The 26,066-nt window shown below is 42.2% G+C and overlaps 1 protein-coding gene across 5 annotated transcripts in view; it reads right to left on the minus strand.

Annotated features, from left to right (window-relative positions):
- Nucleotides 1–610: 610 nt before the first annotated feature.
- Nucleotides 611–26,066, minus strand: part of SETD3 (SET domain containing 3, actin N3(tau)-histidine methyltransferase) — a 79,953-nt gene continuing 54,497 nt past the window's right edge. For all 5 annotated transcript variants that reach the window (XM_026012556.2, XM_072762271.1, XM_072762272.1 and 2 more), the window contains exons 7-13: nucleotides 17,494–17,552; nucleotides 16,171–16,285; nucleotides 11,454–11,528; nucleotides 10,179–10,345; nucleotides 9,217–9,302; nucleotides 2,669–2,829; nucleotides 611–1,971 (exon numbers count right to left, since the gene is read on the minus strand). In XM_026012556.2, the coding sequence (XP_025868341.1) occupies nucleotides 1,540–1,971; nucleotides 2,669–2,829; nucleotides 9,217–9,302; nucleotides 10,179–10,345; nucleotides 11,454–11,528; nucleotides 16,171–16,285; nucleotides 17,494–17,552 (1,095 nt within the window). In that variant the 3' untranslated portion in view covers nucleotides 611–1,539. The remainder of the gene's footprint in view (nucleotides 1,972–2,668; nucleotides 2,830–9,216; nucleotides 9,303–10,178; nucleotides 10,346–11,453; nucleotides 11,529–16,170; nucleotides 16,286–17,493; nucleotides 17,553–26,066) is intronic.

Below are 26,066 nucleotides of genomic sequence, written 5' to 3' on the forward strand. Positions count from 1 at the left end.
GCTGAAGTTGTGCGTGCATCAACAGCGGAGGAGAGATACAGGCATCGATGCTGATAAACGCTGCCAACCACGTGTAACAGTGAAACCCAAGCTGTATTTAATGACCTCCCGAGCTCTGTAAGGCAACACGTCCTCAGTGCAGGACTGAGCAGTGTACCTGCAGGTCCGCGTCTCCTCTAAGGAGAAACACAGAGAACGTCCTTCAGATTACCTGTGTGCAGCAATGGTCACCAACTGGCTGGTAAATGACTTACCTAGCATTTTCCAAAAGAAGTGTTGTACTTAAGAGTTATGACCTCAGAGGTGATGTGAAAACTTGCAGGTGAGGAAGACTGGCAAGTTGGCATACTGAGAACTGGTGGCTTTCCGGGCACACTACCCCAAGCCTATGCCTGTCCTCTTTATTGAGTTTCTGCTGCCGCTAGGCCCTCCCCAGAGCCGCCCCCTGCACCCTGCCGGCCGGGGAGGGGCTGACCTCAGGTTTAGCAGGCGGCCGTGAGGCCCCTGTGGCACAGGCCACATTCAAACGTGCTCCCCGAATAAGCTGGTTTGCATCGAGGCTCAATTCAAAGGGCTTGTCCCACTCAAAGAAAAGGAATAGACAAAAAAATATTAATCATGTTTTCCTTTTAATAAGGCTTTTTACTCAAAAGTGTAGCTTTGAAAATCTCTAGCTTGTTGTGAAAACTGGAAAAGCCAGGGAGCCACCTCACCCTGAACACCACCTCAGCGAGCTGGGGGCTGCTGTGTCTGCAGCCTCTCCAGTAGCTACGCGCAAATCAAATGCAACACTTTAAAATCAGCGCCAACATTTAAAATTAGGAGGATGATGCATGTCCTACTGTGATTCAAGGAGAAAGGACAAGTTAACACAGTAAAACAAAACACAAAAGGTAAACAGATCTTTAGAAATCACTAGATGTGTGTGTGTATTTATATAATTAGGATTATCATCAACATTTAAAACTATTAAAAATAAGGTTGCCACCTTCCCTTTTCTTTAAGTATCGGGGTGTTATATTTTTTTAGGGAAAAAAAAAAAAAGATCTCGCCCCGGCCCTCCAGTTGCCAAAGCCCAAGCCCGTGTATGCTGTGCAACCGCAACCCCCCTCAGGCTGAGCACCCAGAGCACCGCCACCCAGTCCTGCTGGCAGGAGGCAGAGCGGGCTTCGGCACCGGTTGTCAAGATGACAGGCCCACAAAAGCACAGCTGAGAGCAGAACTGCATTCTTCCCCAGGAAGAAAACACATTTGCCCACAATGGGTCTACAGAATCTTCCAGAGCGCCCCGTCCCCTGTTCGTTCACCATGGTGGCTTGATAAACTTGTTTTGCCCAGAAGCAAGATGGCAATCTTAATCAAAAAGAGAAGCTAGATTTTTTTAAATAACTTAAAAAAAATCATTTCTTATATAAAGCAGCAAAAACGTATCTTCCTCTCTGCCGAAAGAAAAATGTGAACAAGAAAACACAGCGATGTAAATGGACGGTTCATAAACTTTTGCTCAACCGAACTCCCTCAGATGGCACCTCCTCAGGGCTACTGCTCCCGAGCGCCTGCAGTGCTGTCTGAAGAAGATTCTTTGGTGCCTTCAGTCGCTCTTTCACTCCCCTCCTGATTGAAATTTTCCTTTCCTGACCTGGTCCCATTGGGGATAGAGTTTTCGCCGTTCACGAGCCCGTTCTCCACAGCCTTCGCCCGGCCCACGGCCTCCGTGAGGCTCAGGGCCTCCTGCACACTGGCCTCCGCCTCCAGGTCCCGCAAGGCCAGGGGCAGCCTGGCCCCTGCCGTGCCGCTCTCCTCGCACCGGGGCAGCGGGGCCCCCGCCTGCATCTGCTTGCGGTAATGCTCCCGGTTCGCAGCCGCGCTCTTCACTGCTTTTTCCAAAATCTCTTTTTCTCCCAAGCGCAGCTTGATGGCCATTGTTGCACGAACAGAAAGGTCGTGGTTTCTCAAGAAGGATTTGTCTTCCTGGAAAATGAAAAAGAGCAAAATTAATGATAAGAAGTCGGAATCAGCAAAAGTACAGAGACAGAAGGCAGATCAGCTGTTGCTGGGGATGGGGGCATGAGGGAAATGTCAGGGGTGACAGAAGGTTTTAGAACTTGACTGTGGTGGTGGCTACAGGACTGAGTGCTTATATCAAAATGCACATTTTCGGAGTGTGGGTTGTGTTGTATTTAAATGACACCCTGTTATGGTGATCATAAAACCAAAGTGGTGAGGCTAAGTCAAATGGTGCTCCACCATTTCGGACAGCGTACTTGGTTTATTTTTAAAATCATTCTGTTGTCAATCTCAGGCACTGCCAGCCCCAGGGCTTGGTGCTGGGCTGAATGAATGAGTGAATGAATGAATGAACAAGTGAAGAAGAGCATGCAAAGTTAATGGTGCAATGGGAAACCTGGAGAGCACAAATGAAAATTCAGAATTACAGAAAAGTCCCAAATAATTTTTAAAATTGATCTTCTAGTTAACAATGCCTCAACAGGATTCTTTTGGTAAGTATAACTGTGCTAAGTAGGACAATATTAATAAACTGAATGAAAAAAATCAGATATGCAGCCATTTTGCTAACGGAAGTCATTTATATTTAGGAAGGAATCGATTCTTAAAAATCCCTGCAAACACGTCAAAGCTCAAATCCTCATTTAAGCGATCTAATTACCTCAATAGTTGTTTTGTAGGTTTTTAAAAGAAGTGAGGCTCGATCTTCAAGAAATGTCCAAAGCCTGACCTCATTGTCCCAGCTGACGGGATATTCAGAATTACCCAAAGTGAAGATTCTGTCGAGAGCATTATCCCCCAGCAAATGTTCCTTCAATTCTTCTGCAGAAACACAAACAGCCATCTGTGAGGGAGGAAACAGCACGGCTTCTCATTTTAACAAGCAGCCCACCTTGGAAAAGATCTTCCCCAGCAACGTCACCCTCCTGTGGGGAAAAGCTCCCCCGAATCGACGGGCCAGGCTGTCCCGGGCTCTGCAGAGTCAGCGCTAGCCTCCTGACTTAGAGTCCAGGCCCAGCCTGGTGCAGCCCTCCATTCCTCGCTGCTTTTATGAGGGACACTGAGAGCTTTCAGACAGTTTCACAAGATGGGTTTTAAGGGTAATCTATGGGGACACATCCCTGATTCTGACGATAGCTTCTCAGTCATGCCAATGGGGTCAAAAAGACGTTCAGGTGAACAATGTAAATAGTAAAAATGGGTGACAGCACAACGACCAGTGACCCTTCTAAATTTAAATCAGATTGGTGCTCTCTGCAGCAGTGGACCTCACAAAGCTATTTATCTCTTCTTACAACACATAAACCACAAACTGAAAGAAGTAAGAAAATGGACTATAAAAACCTTAAAGAAAAATGTGCCTATACCCCTCATTTGTCAGGAATTTAAATAGAAATTACAAATAAACACAAGTGAGCATCTCCATTACCTTTGAATATATTTAAGAAGAGGAAAGGATTCACAAACTGCTCTGAGCATCTCAGCTCCTGAGATGACATTATCTTCAAGAGACCCAAACATGCCGATCCTATTCATGCTCAAGAAACACACCCGACCTTCTTATGTAATTATGAGACAGTATCTCTTTCAGAGCAAAATGCCCCACAGCTGTCACTATTTACAATTCAAACTGAAGACTCTGCTGCCAGCAAACCAAACTTTTATTAGTATTAGTTAGAGGAATTCAAAGAATACATCAATTGTCTTGACACGACAAATTGTCTTTCTATGACTAAAGAGACACTACAGAGAATCAGCAGACCTAAAATGATTCAAGCAGTTTGCTTTTTAAGGAAACAGAAGTTAATCTTTAAAAAAAAAAAAAAAAAAAAAGATTTTATTTATTCATGAGAGACACAGAAAGAGGCAGAGACACAGGCAGAGGGAGAAGCAGGCTCCATGCAGGGAGCCTGATGTGGGACTAGATCCCGGGTCTCCAGGATCACACCCTGGGCCGAAGGCAGTGCTAAACCGCTGAGCCACTGGGCTGCCTGAAACAGAAGTTAATATAACGTTCAAAAAAGAAATTTATTAAGTAGCATTTGTGAGCAAAAGATCATGATAAAATTCAGTTTTTTTATTTTGCATCCTGCAGTTTATATTCTTTGTATGAAGTGCTGAAAATGTAAATCAGGCTTCCTTAGCAGTATACATTTTTTCCAGAAGCCCCCAACACTAAGGCCACAAGTACTGCCCTCAACACTGGAAAGCTAAGGGGCAGAAGCAGAGCCTTCTCTCTCTGCTCCTTTCAACACTGAAACTGAGCTCCTTCACACTACTGGGGACAGGAAACCCACAAGGGGACATGAGACCGTGTCACCATGAGACCAAAGGTTCTGTGAGCAGGCCCCTTCCCCTGCTTTTCTGCAGCTAACAAAGCCCAGACAGATTCTCTGCGTCCCCAAAGGGGCTTTGTGCCTTCACTCGGTCACCACAAGAGCGCATGTTTGGTCACCCCAGAGAGTGACCAGTGCCCTCACTCCTCAGCCTGGCTCCGTGTCAAACGCTGATCCCTTCAGACCCCTGAAGTACTAGGATCTCTTTCACAGATCTGTTCTTTGCAAACCAGCAGGCACCACATGGGATGACTAAGGCGCAGGCTCTGAATGAGCAGAGCTGGGTTTCGACATAAGGCCATCATCACCTGGTAGCTGAGGGCTGCATTACCCATCCTCTTCGAACTGGCGTTTCCATGTCAGTCAACTGGGAATCCCTAAGCCCTGTAAGCCTGATGAGAATTAACATGAAGTCTGCACCACATTTAGCATCGTGCCTGGCATGCAGTGGGTGCTCAAAAAGGACAGGGATTAGTATCACTGTCCTGTCCTCTCTCTTAGTTATAAACTTCTTCAGGATATGAACTGTGACCTGTAATTTTATACTCCTGTATCGTATGCAAGGAAAGTCCACAGGAAACCCTTAACCTGTGTTTGCTAAACTGAATCGATGAGCCAAGAACAAAGTACAAAATAGCCAGGAGCTCTAACTTGAGTGGCAGTAAGGGACAAGTCCCATCTCCCAGCTCTGTGGGTCCCATAGTTGGTGTCTACACTGTCTATGTCTGGGGACTGTTTTTTCTACCACCACCCTGAAGTCAAACCCTGGACTGGAGAGCATTTCTGCTGCATCCAGACATGAAGACAGGGGGCCAAGGACAGCAGACTCTTCACCATGGGCCACAGGTCACCTCTGCTGACCAAACTGCCCTTTCCCTGGGGCTTGGGCAGCTTCCTGCATAGGACTGCTTATCTGTCTGTTCAGTTAGGTGGTAACCCACTCACTTCTTCTTACCCAATCTCTTTTGCATAGGATTTAAGGTAGTTTACAACAGTAGACGCACACATACACAATTACAAGTGAAACCTTAGAGAAGGGAATAATATAAATTAGAGCAGAAATAAATGACAGAGAAATTAAAAAAGGATAATAGACCAGATCAATGAAACTAGGACCTGTTGTTTGAAAAAATTAATAAAACTGATAAACCTCTAGCCAGACTTGCCAAAAAGAGAAAGGACTCAAGTAAAATCCCAAATGACAAAGGAGAAGTAACAACCAACACCACAGAAATACAATCTTAAAAGACTACTATGAAAAATTATATGCCAACAAATTAGACAATTTGGAAGAAATGGATAAATTCCTAGACACATATAAACTACCAAAACTGAAACAGGAAGAAATAGAAAATTTGAACAGACCAATTACCAGGAAAGAAATTGAATCAGTAATCAAAAATCTCCTAACAAACAAAAGTCCAGAGCCAGATGGCTTCATAGGCGAATTCCACCAAACATTTAAAGAAGAGTTAATACCTATTCTCAAACTACTCAAAAAACATAAAAGGAAGGAAAGCTTCCAAATTCATTCTACGAGGCCAGCATTACCCTGGCCTCATATATACCACAAAAAAAAAAAAAGAACTACAGGCCAATATCCCTGATGAACATGGATGCAAAAATTCTCAATAAAATACTAGCAGATTGAATCCAAAAGGACATTAGAAGAATCATTCACTACGATCAAGTGGGATTTATTCTTGGGCTGCAAGGGTGGTTCAATATTCACAAACCAATCAACGTGATACACTACATTAATAAAAGAAAGGATAAGAACCATACGATCCCCTTTACAGATACAGAATAAGTGTCTGACAAAGTATAACATCTATTCATGATAAAAATCCCTCAATACAATAAGTTTAGAGGGAGCATACCGCAACATAATAAAGGCCATATATATATGTGTATATATATATATATATATATATATATATATATATATATACACACACACACACATATATATATATATATGGAAGACCCACAGCTAATACCACCCTCAATGGGGAAAAACTGAGAGCTTTTCCCCAATGGTCAGGAACACAACAGGGTTGTCCACTCTCACCATTGTTATTTAACATAGGACTGAAGTTCTAGCCTCAGCAATCAGACTACAAAAAAGAAATTTAAGGCATCCAAATTAGCAAAGAGAAATAAAACTTTCACTATCAGAAGACATGGTACTATATAGAGAAAACCTGAAAGACTCCACCAAAAAACTACTAGAACTGATAAACGATTTCAGTAAAGTTGCAGCATACAAAATCAATGTACAGAAATCTGTTGCATTTCTATACACCAATAATGAAGCAACCAAAAGAGAAATTAATGAATTATTTGCCAAAAACAGTAAGATACCTAGGAATAAACCTAAGGTAAAAAATCTGTTCTCTGAAAACTATAGAACATGAGAGAAAACTTAGAGAAGAAATTGAAGAAGACACAGAAATATGAAAAATATTCCATGCTCATGGATCAGAAGAACAAACATTGTTAAAATGTCTGTACTACTTGAAACAATTCATACATTTAGCACAATCTCTATCAAAATACCAACAGCATTTATCACAAGAGCTAGAATGAACACTCCTAAAATTTGTATGGAACCACAAAAGACCCTGAATAGCCAAAGCAATCTTGAGAAAGAAAAACAAAGCTGGAAGCATTATAATTCTGGACATTAAGTTATTCTACAAAGTGGTATTCATCAAAACAGTACGGTAGTGGCATAAAAACAGATACACAGATCAACAGAACAACTAGAAATGAACTCATAATTATATGATCAATTAATCTTTGACAAAGCAAGAAAGAATATCCAATGGGAAAAAGAGTCTCTTCTACAAATGGTGTTGGGAAAACTGGACAGCGATATGCCAAATGAATGAAATGGGACCATTTTCTTACACCATACACAAAAATAAATTCAAAATGGATTAAAGACCTAAATGTGAGACAGGAAACCATTAAAATCCTAAAGGAGAACACAGGTAGCAACCTCTTTGACATCGGTTGTAGCAACTTCTTACTAGACATGTCTCTTGAGGCAAAGGAAACAAAAGCAAAAATGAACTACTGGGACTTCATCACAATAAAACACTTCTGCACAGCAAAGGAAACAGTCAACAAAACTAAAAGGCAACCTATGGAATGGGAGAAGATATTTGCAAATGACATATCTGATAAAGAGTTAGTATCCAAAATACATAAAGAACTTATAAAAGTCAACACCCAAAAAACAAATAATCCAACTAAAAATGGGTAGAAGACATGAAGAGACATTTTTTCCAAAGAAGACATATAGATGGCCAACACACACAAGAAAAGATGCTCAACACATCACCAATCATCAAGGAAATACAAATCAAAACCACAATAAGGTATCACCTCACACCTGTCAGAATGGCTAAAATCAACAACAACAACAAAAAAAACGACAAGTATCAGCAAGGATGCAGAGAAAGGGGAACCTTCATATAGTTGGTGGGAATGTAAACTGCTGCAGCCACTCTGGAAAACAGCATGGAGGTTCCTCAAGAAGTTAAAAATAGAGCTACCCTATGACCCAGCAATTGCACTACTAGGTATTTACTCAAAAGAAACAAAAATACTAGTTTAAAGGTATACAGGCACCTTGATGTATACATACAGCAGGATTATCTGCAATATCCAAATTATGATAAGAGCCCAGATGTCCATCAACTGACACACACACACACACACACACACACACACACAATGGAATAGTACTCAGCCATCAAAAAGAATGAAATCTTGCCATTTATAATGATGTGGGTGGAGTGAGAGTATAATGCTAAAGCAATTAAATCAGTCAGAGAAAGACAAGTACCATATGATTTCACTCATATGTGGAATTTAAGAAACAAGACAAAAGTGCAAAAGGGAAAAAAGACAGAAAAGACAAACCAGGAAACAGACTCCTAACTATAGAGAACACACTCACAGTCACGGGGGCGGGGGGGGGGGGGGTTGCGGGGAGATGGGGGAAACAGGCGAAGAGGACAGAGTGCACTTGTGATCAGCACAGGGGATATATGGGAATCACTCTGTTGTACCCCTGACATTAATATTACACTGTACGTTTGTTAACTAATTGGAATTTAAATGAAAACTAAAACAAAAAACAAAAACAGTAGAAGTGAAACCACAGGATACTGGGATTTGGGGAAGTACATTTTCAGACAAAAAACAAAAACAAAACCAGGACAGGTCAAATCTCAGGATAAGGAACCCCAAATGTCTTGTCATAAGCAAAGATGAAACTAGATGCTAAACACATACACTTAACTCTTTCTGTACCTGAAATAAGAGGCTGCAGACAAGAACATTTTGTGATGTAAACAGATTCTGTTTGCAGCATTAATGAGTCTAACAGGAGGCCTGACATTAAAAAGCTTGCCAGGAGTTTCGGATTTGGAATGCAGAGCTGGTTACCCAGGCAAGTCCTGTGGCTCACGTATGCCACGCTGACCACATGACATCAGGGGGCACTCACGGATGTCAGTGCACTGGGAGAGAGATAAGGCTGTCTGGGGAGTGAGCACATCAAAAGCTGCCCTCTACCAACGCAGAATTTTCATGCAGTCAGATGGTCCCAGAGGTTTTAAGTTTTCTTCCAATGTGGTAGAGCATTAGTTGTTTATTACAAATGAATATTGACAACATATTAAGGACTTAATAGAACACCTCCAGGGTAAAACAGACGGACTTCTTTCTCCAATGGTGCCATCTCACTTCCCCCCAAAAGTGCTCTAAGTTTTAAACCCTTTTATCTTTAATCTGGATTCCCTATGATTTATACTTCACAAATTTTTTAACAAGTCAACATCTCTTCCCTATCATTTACCTTCAGTCATGCAGAAGACACGGAGAAAAGCCAGGAGCTGGGCAGAGACCGGTGGGTCAGTATAATGCAGCGCAAAGACACTGGAACTGACAAAAGTAGCAATAGCATTAATCACCCAGCTTGGGCACCTTCTCCCGGCAAGGAACATCCCTTCCCTCGACACTCTGCAAGGTGGGTCGTCCTTAAGGGGCACTGACCCACAGGACTCATCCCAAACCCTCGCCCGAACCATGAAAGTGCTGCTTTCAATGCCTGGCAAGTGTAGAAGGAGGCCCTGCTGCAGAGGATGGCGGTTACTGCCCCTGCCAGCTACCCGGAGTCTAAAAGCCTTAATCTCAGGGTACAGACGACACACTAAGAGAATGAAGTGTGCCCGTGCTTCTTAAAAAATGTTAACAATAATTTATGTTGAGTTCACATTTTAATCATTAATCAAATATTGACAAGTTCAATAAAAACCGGTCTGGATAATCCATTTTCATTAAGAATGGTTCCTCCACTCCCTGGAGAACTAATAAATCATAATTCTTGTCTTCTTTATCATTTTGCACCTCAAATGCAAGAAAATCTTAAAGAATTTAACCAGAAATTCTTGAAATCGCTGGGGATCGTGACTTCATTACAGAAACTAATGGTGGCAGAGAATTAAATGAAACAAATTGATCCGGGTCATTAACCTTTTCAAGGTGAAAGACACTAATGATCCACAGTATTTATTTAACTTAATGAGGAGTTCAGGCTGTGTCCCCTGGAACGGACTGTGAGTGCTCCCAACGATACAATGATGTTTATCTGAAAGCGCTAAGTCTCCATGCACCTCAGTTTAAACATGCCGTGTAGCAGGGATGAAGACATGAAGACAAGCCACTCCAGAGAAGGTGTTATTAACACACCAACGGAACACTATGCAAGTGGAAATATTTCAAGGAACACAGGAAAGAGGTGAGCGCTTCTGTACGTACGTGGGGATGCCGGCGCGGGCCAGGACCTCGGCTTTCATGGCGTATAGCCGGTCACTCTTACTCACTCCCAGCTTTATTTTCACTCTGTCGTGTGAATTATTGTCAAAGAAAAAACCACTGTGGATCACAAACTCTGCATTTGACCGAGTGCCATAAAAAATGTAAATCTGAGATGCAGTAAAGAAAAAAATAAAGGGATATAAAAGAAATTTAACATCATTCTCAATACAGAGCAGGGCAAAGGATCAGTCCCCCTACATTCAACTGGCCTTTCCAATAGAGATACACAACAGCTCTACAGTGACTACGCACTTCTCCTGAAGTCCCAGCAAGATGCATGACCTTGCCATCCCTTACCCCACCCCCCGGAATGTCTGACACACGTGACGAAGGGCATCTGTTCCCGCCACCGCATGGGCCTGACTGCTTCCCAGAGGAGCCCGGGCCTCAGCACTCACTGTCTCTTCCCCGTCCCCAGGCCAGTCAGACTAGTACACTACGGCTGCACCTAACAATTTGTGAGCATCCCCCCTCTCCTTCTAATACAAGAGTCTCTTCTGGAACAAGATCTCAGACAATGTCTGTCAGAAACTCATGTCCAGATCCTGTGGCAATTCTGCACCTAGTAGGAGGGTTTATAACTCTTCTGCAGGAAGAGCCGATCAGCGCTTTGTTAGAGTACTATTGTTTGTTCTGTCTCAGTTGGAATGTCAATGGTGCTACTACGTCAGTTCTGCTTTTTGGGATTAACTGCTTGGTCATAAGACTGACAGGTGGAAAGCAGGCATTCAAAGATGCGCATTTTCACACCTACTGAAAAGCCTGCCCCCACCCAGGTTACAAAATAAAACTTCACAGATTAAAGTGAAATAAAAGATCCATGTTCCTGACTCCCCTGTTTCTACCATTTAAATAAACAGCTTCTCTATAAACAAGGTTCTAATCAACAGAAAAAGAAATACAACGATGCAGCTTATGCAACTGAAAAATGTGTCCTACTGTCATAAAGTTTATCTTCAAATGACACTATCACAAATATTAGGTCAACTGTGGAAGTCAGTGCATTTGAATCTTTTTTTCTTTGTGGACTCAAAGCACAGTATGTTTCTTACAGCTTTAGGTCTCAGGATGTATTCCCCAAACAGTCCTAAATACTGTTTTTTTCTGCCTGAGTTAAATACCTTCTCAAACTGATCAACACAATATTAACCCGTGCCCACTGGCTGGCCCACCTTCCGGGTGCCAGTGCACAACACTGCACAACACACCGCCTACCTGCTCTCCCGCCCGGAAGTCCCGCAGGGCGACACACTCACAGCGGTCATCTTCCAGGTTGTAGCCGGTGGTGATCTAGGTGGGGGAGAGGGTGGCAACTGTGAGCACCTAGGTCTCTGGTCCCCTCGCTCGTGAGGGTCTTTTTCAGCAATTAGAAGATAAAACATACCCAAAGGTACCGCACTCTGCATGCTTTTAGTAAAGACTGACACAGAACTACTTGGTTATTTTCATTAATCCTGTTTATACCAAGAGATTCTTATATAAGATTCCATACCTCACGAGTAGGACCTTACCTTAGGAAAATATAGTGTATAGATTGTCATTCACTGACCTCAAGCAAGCATAGTCATTTGTCACAAAGCAAGCCCCACAGGAAATCCTGAACAACTCTAGTTGACTCGCAAATACCATTTTCTCCCATATTTGGCCACCAGGAAACTAAACTGTGTCTTCCACTGGATAAAGAATAAGGGAAAAAGAAGAGCCTCTTTCTAGATAATGTACATTACCCTGAAATTAGAGAAACTGAAACTTTTGGATAAGCAAAGGGAAATATAACTCATCTGTAGCCTATCCACTTTCCACCTAGTGCTATGTTGTAAGCATCTGTAAGCCTCTTACAAGTAAGTACCCCAAACCTGCTCCCTATACCAGAAACCTGTGTCACTCCCCAGTCTCTCCTGTCCTGGGGGCCAAGCCAAGTCCATGTCTTTACACAGGCCCAAAGATATTCCTGGTGCCACTACTGGTCAGTACATGAACTCCAAAATTATCCTTTGGGTTCCTTTCTTCCTTGTCATTACTGTACATGGCCATAGGTCCTTACCATTTGCAAAAACCTTCCAAATGGCTTCAAAGTCCAGTTCTGCCCTTCCTGCATCCTAGTGACACTACACTGTCGACCTCCTGTTTAAAACCTTTTGGTAGCCCTGCACTCTACCTACAGGAAAAAAAGGAAGGGAGGTTCACAGAAGGGGAGGCATGGCTTTTATCCTTATGAACACAGATGTGCAGGGGGCACCTGGGTGGCTCCGTGGTTGAGTGTCTGCCTTTGGCTTAGGGTGTGATCCCAGTCCTGGGATCGAGTCCCACATCAGGCTCCCCACAGGGAGCCTGCTTCTCCCTCTGCCTATGTCTCTGCCTCTCTCTGTGTGTCTCGAATGAATGAATAAATAAAAAGTTAAAAAAAAAAAAAGTCTGTCTCTCAGAGCAGCCCCCCCATCTCTTAGATTGCCTGAAGCTGTTCATTAATTACTTTGACCTCCTTATTTTGTCCTGGAGAATCAACATTCCAGACTTCTGCAAGTGCTACTTGGTAATAATAAAGGTATCAAAAGCTTGAACCCAAAAAATTACTTCTGAGTCTGGGAAATGGCATTTTTAGGATGGGGAGGCCATGTGATGATCACCCTTAAACCCAGTATCCCCAGAACTAATGGTTTAGTAACCGTATACCTAGAAATCCTTCTTGCTTCTGCTTTGCATAGCCAAGAGAGACACAAAAGCAACAACAAATTAATGTAGCCAGGAATCTGGCACATCTTTGCTCAAGTAACAGTTTCAACACTTGATAAGATCAGCTCTGTGAAGTTCTTGCCCAATGTCAAAACCACTTTTCTGCCCCCAAAACATGATAATAAGGTATGCAATAGGAACTGCTCATGAACTCACAGCCCTGAAAGTCTGCCACTCCACGGTGTGTTTATACGGAACGTGGCGGGAGCATCAGACAGCAGGAGAGCAGTCAGGGAAGCAGGAGGGACAGGGAAGGGCCAACAATAAACAAAAATAAGTAGGTAGACACATGGGAGACACACAATGGGCCAGGAAGGGAGACGCATGGAAGGGGAGGTGTGGTGATGTTATATGGGGCACTGAGGGCAGCCTTCCTTGAGGAAGTCTGTGAGTGGTCTTGCAGACATTGGAGGAGCAAGTGTTTCAAGCAGCAAGAACAGCCCGAGCAAAGGCCCTGAGGTGGACATGTGCTGGTATCTGATGAGGCACAGGGGCTCAGACCTGTGTGTGCTGGGAGTATACTGGGGACAGGCTGAGTAGGGAGCCTTGCCTGCTACTTATAAAAAACTGGGATTTCATTTTTAGGCTGGAAGCCTCGTGGAAATCTACATGATTTAGATGTTTCAATATTCTACCAGAAAGACCCTGAAAAAGAGCCTCTCTCAGTTCTGCTTGAATTTCCAAAGGCCCCTCTGCCCCAACTGGGAGAGTCACATACTCAAATACAAGGGCTGGTCACTCCAACATGCTTTACCTACTGGAATGGACACGGTGCCCAATAATTCACCTGGCAGTGTCTTCCTCTGCACAAACCGAACCATCTCAAGAAAGGAAAACTGCTATTTACCTTAATTCTGAACCAGTCACTCAGAATTTGAAGATATGCCATTTCTTACAGTTTAATACGATGTCCATAAACTTGCCTAAATCTGTTTCTCCAAGTGGCTAGGAAATGGGCTCACACGTGCCACCATCTCTGGCCGAGGTACCAACCCATCCTTTTATGTTCCTCCCTATTTCTCTGCCGCTCCTGGCTTGGAATCACTGCCACAGGCTCGGCCCTCCCATCTCTACTCCCATAACCAGGTTTTTGTCAGAAGCACACAGCGTTGCCGGGTTACAGATTCCTACCTACTCCCTCAGTGATAGAAGAGACAGACGATGACTGTCAGGATAGACACACACAAAACAGAATACCAACAGTCTGAAAAGCCAAGCCTTAATTTCAAGGTCCTTATTTTTAAAAAGAGATTAAGTGTTAATACACGTGATATTTGTGATTAACTTCATTGTGTTAAAATAGACTCTCAAATTCTACCAGACGCAATTTCCCTGAAGTCTTATGTTACAATGGAAAATGGTTCAACCAAGGCGTGGAGTTAAGATTTCAGGGAAAACCACAACGGTAAGAAAAAGCACCACCATCCTGTAGAAACCTTCTAAAGGCTAGTGATGCTTCGCCAGCTCTGTGGTTGGATATGGACTTTACGAACAATGTTAGAGAAAATATAGCATTCGTGGTTGTCACTGATGCATTATTTTTGAGATTAACTTTTTGTTTTTTACTCTTAGAAGAAAAAAATTAAATAGCTTAATCCCATTTACATGAAAGCAACACAAAAACCAGTGTGTATGTGAGGGTCTGAGGGTGCAAATGCACACAAATGAGGGAGAGATTCGCACAAAACCATTAACCATGTACCTGGAAAGTGCTGAACAGGGGGACTCGGGCTGCTGGTAGGGCTGGGTGCTGGCAAGGTGCTGGTGGGGAAGGGAACCTCCATATTTTATTCCTACGGAGGCATCTATATAACTGCTTTTGTTTATTTACAATAAAGTATGGACTTTTTAAATTTTAGAAATAAAAATAAACTCTAATGATCAATCAAGTTTGAGAACCAATGATCTAATGAAGTGAAAGAAAAAGAAAAATACTAGAGTCAAATATTAAAAGATTTTTGAAAAATATGAGAACCTCAATCTTATAATCAGTGTTAAGATAGCTCTGAAGGAAAGGAAAAAAAAGAATGAAAATAAATAAAACACTGTTCTTTACTATGGCTAATTAACTTAAGCATATCTAAATTAAGGCAGAAATTAATTTAAGAGGGGAACTCTTCATTCTCTACAAGTTAAGAGTATACTTGTTGCTAGACTCTCCCAAATTAGCACTACGGTATTCTATCTTCAAGGGTTTGGCATGTGTTACGTGTGTTCTGGCCATTTTGTGGGGTCAGATGGGAAATACTCATTTACAACATTTAAAAAACCTGTTTATAGGACAGCTAATAATAACAAAGAGAGCTGATGTTGAGAAAAGATGAACCAAAAAATAACCAAGCCGGTATCCCAGTATAATGCTTAAAAATTCAAAATATTCTGACGTTGATCATATTTCTGTATACTGATATCAGGAAATCTTGCTCAGACAACCACCTCAGCACAGAGAGACATCAACCCCCGCTGCTGCAACGCTACGGAACAGGGAGCCGGCTTCCGCGGCTTCCTCTCACACGTCGTAATTAACAATCATCATAAAATTTCCGTATTTTCTTACTGTCTCCCACCCGGCGCTTCCCACGCCAGAGATGGCAACCCCACACGCAAGGCCAGGAGCCAACCGCCCCAGTGTACCTCCTCCTGCCCCAGCACCCGGAAAACTTTCGCTGAATAAAAGCAGGTTAATAAGCAGGCCAAGGATGTGGCAGCGTGTCAGGTAAAGGCAGAGGGGAGAGGAAGCAATCAGAGAACATGCATCACTGGGAATGTAGTCGGCAAAGAAAGAAAACAAAGAACATAAAAAGAGAAAACAAGAAGGAAGTAAAGTTGTGTTTTTTTCTTCAATAAATCAGTATTTTAAGGAGAGGAAGAAAAAAGAAACTTTGGTTTAGTCTGTGGTTCAATAAGATAAGAAAATGAATGTTTAGGCTGGAATTATGGCTTAGCAAATAAATGCAGTTCACTGTGGTTTTTGAAAGTGGAATAAGATTCAAGTTCCTGGTCTTTAGGATTAAGCAAACGCAGAGACAGAAAAACAGCAGCTTCTATTTGTGGGAGGTCGGAGGGGTGGCTCAGCTTGGTTCTGTTTGCTCCCTTTGGAGGGAGCAGGGAGGGGGCATGATTTGTAGGTGGAAGGTCCACTTTAAAGCTTATTCATCACAGCTCCCTGGATTAAACACAACACAGAGGGGGTCGTTACCAGGCCATTGGTGTGATTGCACATGTCCCATAAAGGAATTAGCGCCAGGGTCACCCGGGAACCATCCTCCGTGGGAATTTGGTTTTGTCGAGTCATAACAGAAGAGACTGCCCACCTGTAACAATCAGAAAAGAGGTGAATTACAGGAGGCACATTTCAGAGCCCAGTGCAGAAACTACAGTTTGTCTGACTTCTCACCAATTTTCAAAACCTTATCCAAAGTACCACGGGTGATGGTTGGCCTTCTTCCTCAGCATTTAAAATTAAATCTAGGACTGAAGGGAGGAAGGGGGAACTAGAAGGGAAAAGGAGACCGAGAAAATCCAGGGGTGAGGATTAAGGGGGGAGGGTCTGGAAGGAGGACTGGGGACAGAGATCTCCAGGCCTCTGGTCTTCACAGCAGCCAGGACCCCTGCCCCGCCAGCCCACACCACCTTCTTCTACCCAAATGCGGACTCTGCACCTGTTTGAAGCCTCAGTGAATGGCAAACAACATAATTCCTTTCTGACCAGAAACCCTCTAAGAACTCGACAAAATATGGCATGCTATTTTTTATTACGTTGTGCAATTACACCTTTTTGTTTAAAAAAAAATTATCACATGATTTCATTCATATGTGGAGTTTAAGAAAACAGAGGAGCACAGAGGGAGGGAGGGAAAAAATAAAACAAGACGAAATCAGAGAGGGAGACAAACTATAAGAGACTCAATCATAGGAAACAAACTGAGGGTTGCTGGAGGGGAAGCAGGTGGAGAGATGGGGTAACTGGGTGATGGATGTCAAGGAGGGCACACGATGTGATGAGCCCTGGGTGTTGTATGCAACTGATGAATCAATGAACTCTACCTCTGAAACTAATAATACTCTATATGTTAATTAATTGAATTTAATTTTTTTTAAAAGTCCCCACTTTACACTAAAATAATCTATTTAAAAAGGGGAAAAAATTCTCATGACCACTGCACATGAATCTCCACTATCACCTGGCCACCTCGGCTAATCCCCCACCACCACAGGGTGCGGGAAATTTTGGTGTGGTTATTAAAATGCTGATCCTTACCCCAGCTGTCCATTATAACTTCCGTCAAACTACCTGTTTGGGGGCTTTAACTGGTCACAGCAGGTCACTTCTTACTCAAGTACTTCCCACTTCCAAGATCCCCAAATCACTCAGAAACCACCCCCAAGCCACACAATACCCAACACACACCAAAGATGCAAACACACACACATCCATCCCCCACCCCACCACACCCCAACACACACACACATACACACACACACACACACACACACACACACACACACTCCCCACACCAACCTGTAGTCCTCATAAGTGAAAGCATCCTTCAAGGGCAGTTTGTTGGCATGAGGATGGGTCTGGGAATTAGAAGTTTCAGAAAGCAGACGTGAAAAGAGAAAAAGGGAAAACAGAAATCAGTCAGCAGAATTTCATTATTTAGCTTCCTAACAGATCCTAACAAGAGCCAAATGAAGCAGGAGGCGTCCAGCCGCGCTACTGAGGGATCATCATGCTATTATGCTCTCATACATCACTGTCAACTTAATTTGTTGTGCCCAGCAGCCGCCATAAATCTGCTTCTTCATATTTCGATACCAGAACCCACAGACACCACGCAAAAATAAAATTTAAGGTGGACTGACTTTACCAAAGGTGGGCACACCCACGCTCTGAGAATCTGGTGCAAACAGAAGCCAGGAGCCTCCCAAGTAGGGGTCTGCCCTGGCCTTCCTCGAATTCTTCTCCCCACAACGTGCTGCACATCCCTCAAGAATACATTTCAAATCTCGCCTTCTATCGATAGAAGGAACAATTAAAGGCACTCTAATAAATTGAAGGTTCTTTCATTTATCTCCGACTTAAATCATTTGGATGTAAATCAACTTATGTGCAAATGAATCATATACGTGGCAAACGTGGCTCAAGTACAGAAAATCAAGAAAAATAGTTTTGTGAAATCATACATTTTACAAATAAGACAAAGATAAAATAGAGATTGGCCTATTTAAATCAGACTACATTTTTTTCCCCTGGACCAAAGAACACTTGGTGAAGATGTCCACACTTTCACACTTACAAGAAGGTTTTACACCTTTCCTATTCTAACATCACAACGACCCCCACCTTAGACCTTTCGAGGGCTCAAAAACTTTGTCTCTGATGAGAAATGAAAAGCTGTAACAGCATAATTTTAATCTTCAGTTTCAATTCTGGTCTGACACACAGACAACAGAGTGGCCAGATGAGCAAACGGCCATCTCTGAGACGCAGCGAGACCTCGCTGTCCGGGCTCCGCACCGCTGTTAATGCACGGAGCTCCGTGCAGCCCGCAGTTTGTACTCCTGACGCATTAGCATCACAAGTGCACGGCCATTTATCATCGCTCCCTGTAATGTACTCGCTGGCACCGCGCGCAGGACAGTAGGGGATGAGGTAAAAGTGGCTCAAACCGTAAATCAATTAGAAAACAAAAGCTTGTGCTCAGTGCGCAATTTTAGGCAAATTATATATTACAAAAGGCTGCCAATTGGGTGTTAGCTCCCAGGTGCCTGCTTTCCCCTCTAATTCTTAGCCCAGGTTTAACCCTTTGGAAGAAAAGTCAAAATATAAAATTATATGTGTGGAATTTTGAAATGCTACAGTAACAAAAGTGAAATTAAAGAAGGTATGTTTCAAGTCAATATACAAAAGGACATTTTGCCCACAGGAATTTTCTACCTGCTGGGGGCAGATTGGGATTTTCTATCTCTGTTTAAAAAAAAAAAAAATTCCCATGCTTTGGTCAACCTTAGAGAAGGTGTGAGAATCCCAGAGAATGAAGCTTCTTTCCCCCTCCTTTGTAATGAATGAAAAGCAAGGCCATGTTCTATGAGTCGTAAAGACGCTTTTCATTTACCATTATGAAACTTAACCACAATAGTGTTCAGGTCTTTTCTTATAAAAGTACAAATTCAGCAGATGAGAACTGTCCCCCCCCATGAGCCCAGAACCAAAGTGCCAGTAAGTAGTGCCGTAGCGGGGCAGCCCGGGTGGCGGTTTAGCACCGCCTGCAGCCCGGGGTGTGATCCTGTAGACCCAGGATCAAGTCCCACGTCAGGCTCCCTGCTTGGAGCCTTATTCTCCCTCTGCCTGTGTCTCTGCCTCTCTTTCTCCCTCTCTCTCTCTCTGATGAATAAATAAACAAAATCTTAAAAATAAAAGAAAAGAGAGAAAGAAAGAAAAGAAAAGAAAAGAAAGAAAAGAAAAGAAAAGAAAAAAGAGAAAAGAAAAGCAGCGCCGTAGCAAGGACCTTGGCTGCCGAAAACCCTCTCACTGATAATACAGTGACACCTCACATCCCCTCCACCGTGGACCGGATAGGATGGTGCCTAAGCCATTGCTTTTCAAACTCTGGGAGGTGGGAAGCATTGCTGTTTTTGCTATTTTAAAATACCTTAATTCATTTAAACTGCGGTATTTTGAAAGTTGGTAAATTTCAACACTAGATCCCACTGGTATTAAGAATTTGACCCTCCCTCTCTGCAAAAAAAAAAAAAAAAAAAAAAGTTTGACTTCCTGAATAAGAGAAAGGGTGAAAATTTTCAAAACTGGAATGCTAAATGTCAAAGTGACTGGAGCAAGGATCTTCCAACACTGCAGGACCCTCAAACAGCTATGGATTCTGCTCAAAAAAGGCAACTTCCTCAAGGACCAAAAAGATGGAAAATTAACTCCAAAATGTTTCCCTTCCTATTTATGTACCTTACTGAAAACAGAAGTCCATGCTCACAGTCCTGATGAAGTCGCAGAGACGACCCAGGAAGAAAAACACACACACACAAATGCTTTCTTCAGATTAATTGTGACAATTATTTTGGCTGTAGGGTTATGTAATATTTGGAGAAACTGTTAGAAATAGTTGTTCTTATATGCTTAAAATTTTGGGTGTGCCCACTGTACATAATTCTGGTATAAGAAGCTATTCTGTCACAGAACACATGCACTTAACAGTTACACTGAAGCAAAATTTAATTTGACACTATGGAGAAAGGCAAATACCTTCCATTTCAGCAGGGCTCTCAGCACCGTGGCACTATCGCCACCTACTGGCCTCACGGTAGAACAGGTTCGAGGCGCAGAGTTCCTGAATTCCCTCCCAGGGTAAGGCCTGCAGAGCAACTTAGGGTAAACCCAAATGGGGTTTATCCAGAATAGCTACTGTTTCAGCTCTACTGAAGCAAAATTTGGCTTCCGAAAACAAACAAAACAACCACACGTACCCTCTCTCTTAAAAGTATCACACGATGGTTTTACACGGATTTTGAAAGATGCAGATATCGAAAATGATTTGCAAGTAAAAAACATTTAGTTTTGAAAAGAATGGTTTTCACATACCCTGAGAAAATGAACAAGAACAAGAAAAATACCTCTTTCAAACACTCCTGAAGCTCTGGACAGAATGATATATATATTTTTGACATCAAGCCTTTTTCCTTTGTTGAAGACCAAGTTAAGGTTCAAAAATACATCTTGCAAAAATTGTAATATTAATCCGAAATTATTTGAAACCTCCTCAAGTATTCTTCGATGAAAAGTCCTTAAGGTCATTCTTTAAAGGCAGGATAACTAAACATTCCTCACCTTACAAAGCAAAATCCAATAAAGGTTTTGTTCATTGTGGCCTATCTTCTCCAAGAGACGACATTCCTAACTTATGCTTTAAAAATAAAAAAGTAAAACAGAAAGCTTCCTCTTCGTGACTCATTTCTGAGAAATGGATACACCTGGGATGGGTGAGGAGGGTCATCCACCAGTGTCAGAAAGATAGCCTTGATGGGGTCTTCTGGGCAGGGGGGGCCAGAGGGGCAAGTCTGGGGTCCGACAAAGCACCACCTCCCTCCTCACCTCTCACCCCCATGAAGATAGGGTTAGAAGCTAGCCACAGATTTTCTGCAGATTTTTGAACATTATAAATATTTGAAGTTGGAGAAATAAACAGTTGGTGAAGCTTGTCATCAGACCTGAAGCCCTAAAGAGCTAACTCTTAAAAGAAGATTCTCATTTCCTTATGCAAGGGGTAACCCAGTGAAGTCCTCTTCCGTTCCCTTTTCTGCCAAAAGGAGGTATTCCAGATGAGACACAGTAATATTGTATCTAGTACAAAATAATCACTGTGTTTGGGAAAGATTAATATCTAAAATCATTTGTTTGGCTTCAATAAAAAGAAGTAATATTGCTAAATATGTAAGTATGACATTTTGAAGAATTTACCATATTGCATGGGTCTGGTAGCGATGCTTAAGGAAATTAAAAACCACTACAGTCAGCATATTTGATCCTTATTAAAGTTCTGTCTTGAACTATCACTCACATAAAACAAAAATAAACTGAGAGGAAATTTAAATAAAACCTATGGATTACAAGAGTTTGAAGATGAAAAAATGAACAATATTCTGGCTTTAAAAAATTGATTTAGCACGCAGCTTCTCTTTATAGTCCCTTGATAAAATGAAATCTCCCTAACAAACACTTAATAAAACCTGTCAATATCTCTGGAAAGAAAAATGACACAAATGCATTAAGTATTAAATACCCTTGGAAAAAGTCACATATTCCATGAATTTTTGATGCACTATCTTGACATTAATGTAGAACCTTGATATTTATAATTGACAGAGATTTAATAAAGTATAAAGGAAGATGGCTGCTGCACGGCATGCCGATTGTTGGGGTTGATCAGAAATGAGAGATACAGACGTGCGCTTAAACTAAATCAACAGTTAATATGTGTTATACGGATCAGCTGCAGCCTTATTTTAAGCTCATACAACAAACCTTTGTGGAGAACCAAAATAAGCAGACTTCGTTATTATGTGAATTCCTAATTCAGAAACATCTAGTATGGGAAACAGCTTTGCAACCGCTCTGCACGCAAACGAAATGCATTTGACTTCAAGTTTGTTTTCTTTTTAACATCTAACAGAAAGCATTTTTAAAATAAACCAAAGATAAATGCTCCCACATACAGAGAGAGGCATTTCCTAAAATAATTCTCAGAAGGAACGTATTCAACCTGAGGAAAGATTCAAAATCCTCTAAGAAGAAAAAAAAAAAAGGATTAGAACATGCAAATGGCCTCTAAGACAAACACTAAACACATAAAAATCAGATCTTTACTTTTTTAAAGAACACTCACCTCTACCTACACAGACGTTTATGAGAAAATTAAGTTGAACACATTTAATAATCACCTTCAAGGAGGTATTTAAATATACTAAAAGGAGAGTGAGTGCCTCAGTTCATAAAAATGACTTTTAAATACTGTATTTTAAACAATTTATAGCCTGCTATAATATATAATTGTTAATTTCAAAAATATATATGGTAGTTCAGTGACTTATTAATGGCTTTATAGTATCAGGAGGAGCAAAATACATCATTTAGAAGTTGTATCTGGTTTATTCTGATAAAAAAACATAATAGCATGCAATTAAAATTTTCCAACTAAAATATGACTAAGATTCTATTTGGCTTTACTTCCTAAGTGTATATTAAAAGGGGCAGCAGGGTTAACTAGCTGTGGGTAGTTACACCTAACTCTAGTGATGGTTTCATTTCTCTTACTTCTACAAGGATAAAATCCGTCACAGACCTCAAATCTGAACTATGTGGGTGGATGCAATTATACGTTTGGGAACTGTGACTCCTTCTCACAGAAGCAAGAGCTCTTTGGTGCTTTCAACGCCACCTGAGAGATTCCTCCACAAAGCAGCCCCGTGGCAGCCTCCCTAAGCCCAGTGTGGATCAGGGTCTCAGCAAATGTTAGGCCCAGGACAAACTGAGGAGAAAAGAGAGAGGCAAAAGGCAGCCTCCCCCACCCATCCTGACACGGAGGGGAGACCCCTTCGATGCAATTCCATGAAACCACAGAGGGAAAGGGGCCAGAGAGTGGTCAGAAGCAAAGAAGGGTCTCCCCTGAAGGAAGCTGAATCTGAATGAAGGAACAGGGTAGAAGGGCAACAAAGAGAAGAAAGGTGGACTATGGACAGGACAGGAGAGAAACAGGCAAACACAAAGCGGTGGTGGGGATGGGGGTGTTAGCAGAAGGGAGCTCTACACGACACGTGGAGGCGTCTCTCCAAGTGGAGGTCACACAGGCAGCACGCTCCTCGTGGGTCAACCAGCTGTGAATTTTCTTTTCTTTTCTTCTTTTCTTTTCTCTTTTCTTTTCTTTTCTTTTCTTTTCTTTTTTTCTTTTCTTTTCTTTTTTAATGAGAGAGAGAGGCAGAGACACAGGCAGAGGGAGAAGCAGGCTCCATGCACCGGGAGCCCGATGTGGGATTCGATACCGGGTCTCCAGGATCGCGCCCTGGGCCAAAGGCAGGCGCCAAACCGCTGCGCCACCCAGGGATCCCAGCTGTGAATTTTCTAAGTGGACATAACCCAGTTTAACAGAATGACAAACTGCAAAATAACTATTGAATCTAAAATTTAGTTCTGATGACCATAAATCAGAATCGAAGCATGGTTCATGTATTTGGCTCTTAAGGGGAAAAAAAAATCAATTTTAAGACTTTTATTGTTAAACACAGATTACATCCAACTCTTTAGGGCATTTTCCAACATATAGTTCCTTGAATTGACTCAATATGATCAAATAAATACATCAATACACATTAAATTTAAAATATTTGCTTTTCACTTATATATTTAATTTTTCTATAAAAATGTACATTATCTCATAATAAAAATGTTAAAATTAAGAAAATGAGTGGAGAAATATCAACATCATTCAGTAAATTTATAAAAGTAAGATGGAAGAATTGAGTTTTTTCATTGTAAGACACTGAAATCTATCAGTTTAAAGTAAATTGAAATTTGCTGAAACACTATGAAAGATATGCCTCCTCAAAAACTTTACGAATCACCAATTGCAAAGCCTGAAATAGACAATCAACCATAAACCAAAGACAGCCATGATCAAAGATAGCCATGATCAATCAGCATTTTCTGACTGCCAACCAAATATCCATTCACCAAATGTTTACTGACTCAGGAAAAAAAAAAGTGAAAATAGGTTAGGACTAGAAATTCATTCATTCAACAAATGTTTTATTTACTAATCATCTGAAACGGAAGCCACTCTGGCAGGTGCCATGTGACAGGTGGACAAAGAGACATGGGAACGCCCGGTGAGGGTTTTGCCTCGCGGCAGTCCAAGGAGTCACTTAATACTAGATAGGAGAGGTTACAGTACAGACCCTCTTCCAGGGCCACCCTCACCAACCATCCTGGGTCCTCTGCCCTACCTCCTGCCAGTGCCCCATTCCCTTCCTTCCCAGGTAGACCCCAATCTGCCACCTGTGGAGTGTGTGTGCACATGTGTGCATACATGCACACGTGTGAGAACATCTGATGCATGCCTCTCTCCCACAGTAGGGAACCTCAGTGAGGCAGGGACTTGTGTGGACCACCAGCGAATCCCCAACAGTTTGAGTGGTGCTTCATTCAAAGGACTCTTCTCCCTTCAACTGTGAAGGAAACACTCTGCCCTTTGCTAGGTGGTCTTGTGGAGTTAGATTTCCTCTCCATGGCTCCCTAACAGCCTGACCAAGAGGCAAGATACAGGAGGCAACAACTTCCCAAACTGCCACAACTCCATGGGTGGTGAGAGGCAGGGCAGGGGACCAGGTGATCTGGCCACAGAGCAGTAATGACCAGGGAATAGGGACTTCATGTGTCCTCGTCCGAGAGGCGTTCCCACAGGCTTCCAGAGACACAGCTTTCCTCTCCTTTTCTTCTACCTTCCATCCCTTATAAGGAGGGTGTTCTCTCGGCATCTAGGGGTCGGAGAATATTCTTTCTCTCTCTCTTTTTTTCTTCCCAATCTATCTTTAAACACATTTATTTGAGAAAACTCTAAGAATCCACGGGGAAGCAAACTGGACCAAGCATGGCAGTCCTCTGTACCAAACTTCCCTCCACCATACTCCACCTCATCCAGCAGCCTGAGCCTTTGAAAAGGTGAGCCTGTCCCCTCCCATGTCATTTCATGTCACCCAGCCCCTATACCTCCATTTTCCCACCCGAAAAGGGGGTCAAATAACTTCCATCTTCTTTTAAGTTCTAAAATCCTTTGTCTCTTGACACTCCCCCACCTAAATGGCTCAATCTGCTGATTAACTGAATCATAATCAAACTTCTCTGGTCCACAAGAAGATAATTCTACCACATAATCAATACTTACTGATAAGGTATACTAGCAGCTCCTCAAACCTACCATTAATGAAAGTGGCAACACACAGAATGCTAAAAAGCTGTTACTGTTTCAGAAGGACACATTTGCAGCAAGGAAGCAGGCTAGAATCACTTGTCCTCAGCTTCATAGTAACTTACTTTTCATTTCAGCTATTTCAGATTTCAGAGATTCAGGACACAAGACTTTGGACTCTGGTTAAATTAATCAATTCCGTATGATCAGAGGCCCCAAGTCATTTGTAAGACGAGAGCATTAAGACCACCACTGTGAAGCCAATTTCCTTGATAGGGTGACTGACATTCAGAGCATGCATATAAACTCTTGTCCTAGAAAAGGAAGTACCGTGCTAGGTACATGGGAAAGCTCTCTGCATCTCCAGGAGAGAGAGGGGGGGGGGGGGGGAGGGGGAGAGGTTGATGTCAATGATGACCATTTGTTAATCACTCTGTGCAAGGAGCTCTTTTGAGAACTTTATATGTATTTACATACAGTTGACCCTTGAACAACAGTCTGAATTGTGCAAGTCCATTGTGCAAGTCCACTTATATGTGGATTTTTTTTTTATAGTCCAGTCCTATAAATTTATTTTCTCTTCCTTATGATTTCCTTAATAACATTTTTTCTCTAGCTCACT

This window comes from Vulpes vulpes, chromosome 6, assembly GCF_048418805.1.
Source record: "Vulpes vulpes isolate BD-2025 chromosome 6, VulVul3, whole genome shotgun sequence".
NCBI lineage: Eukaryota > Metazoa > Chordata > Mammalia > Carnivora > Canidae > Vulpes > Vulpes vulpes.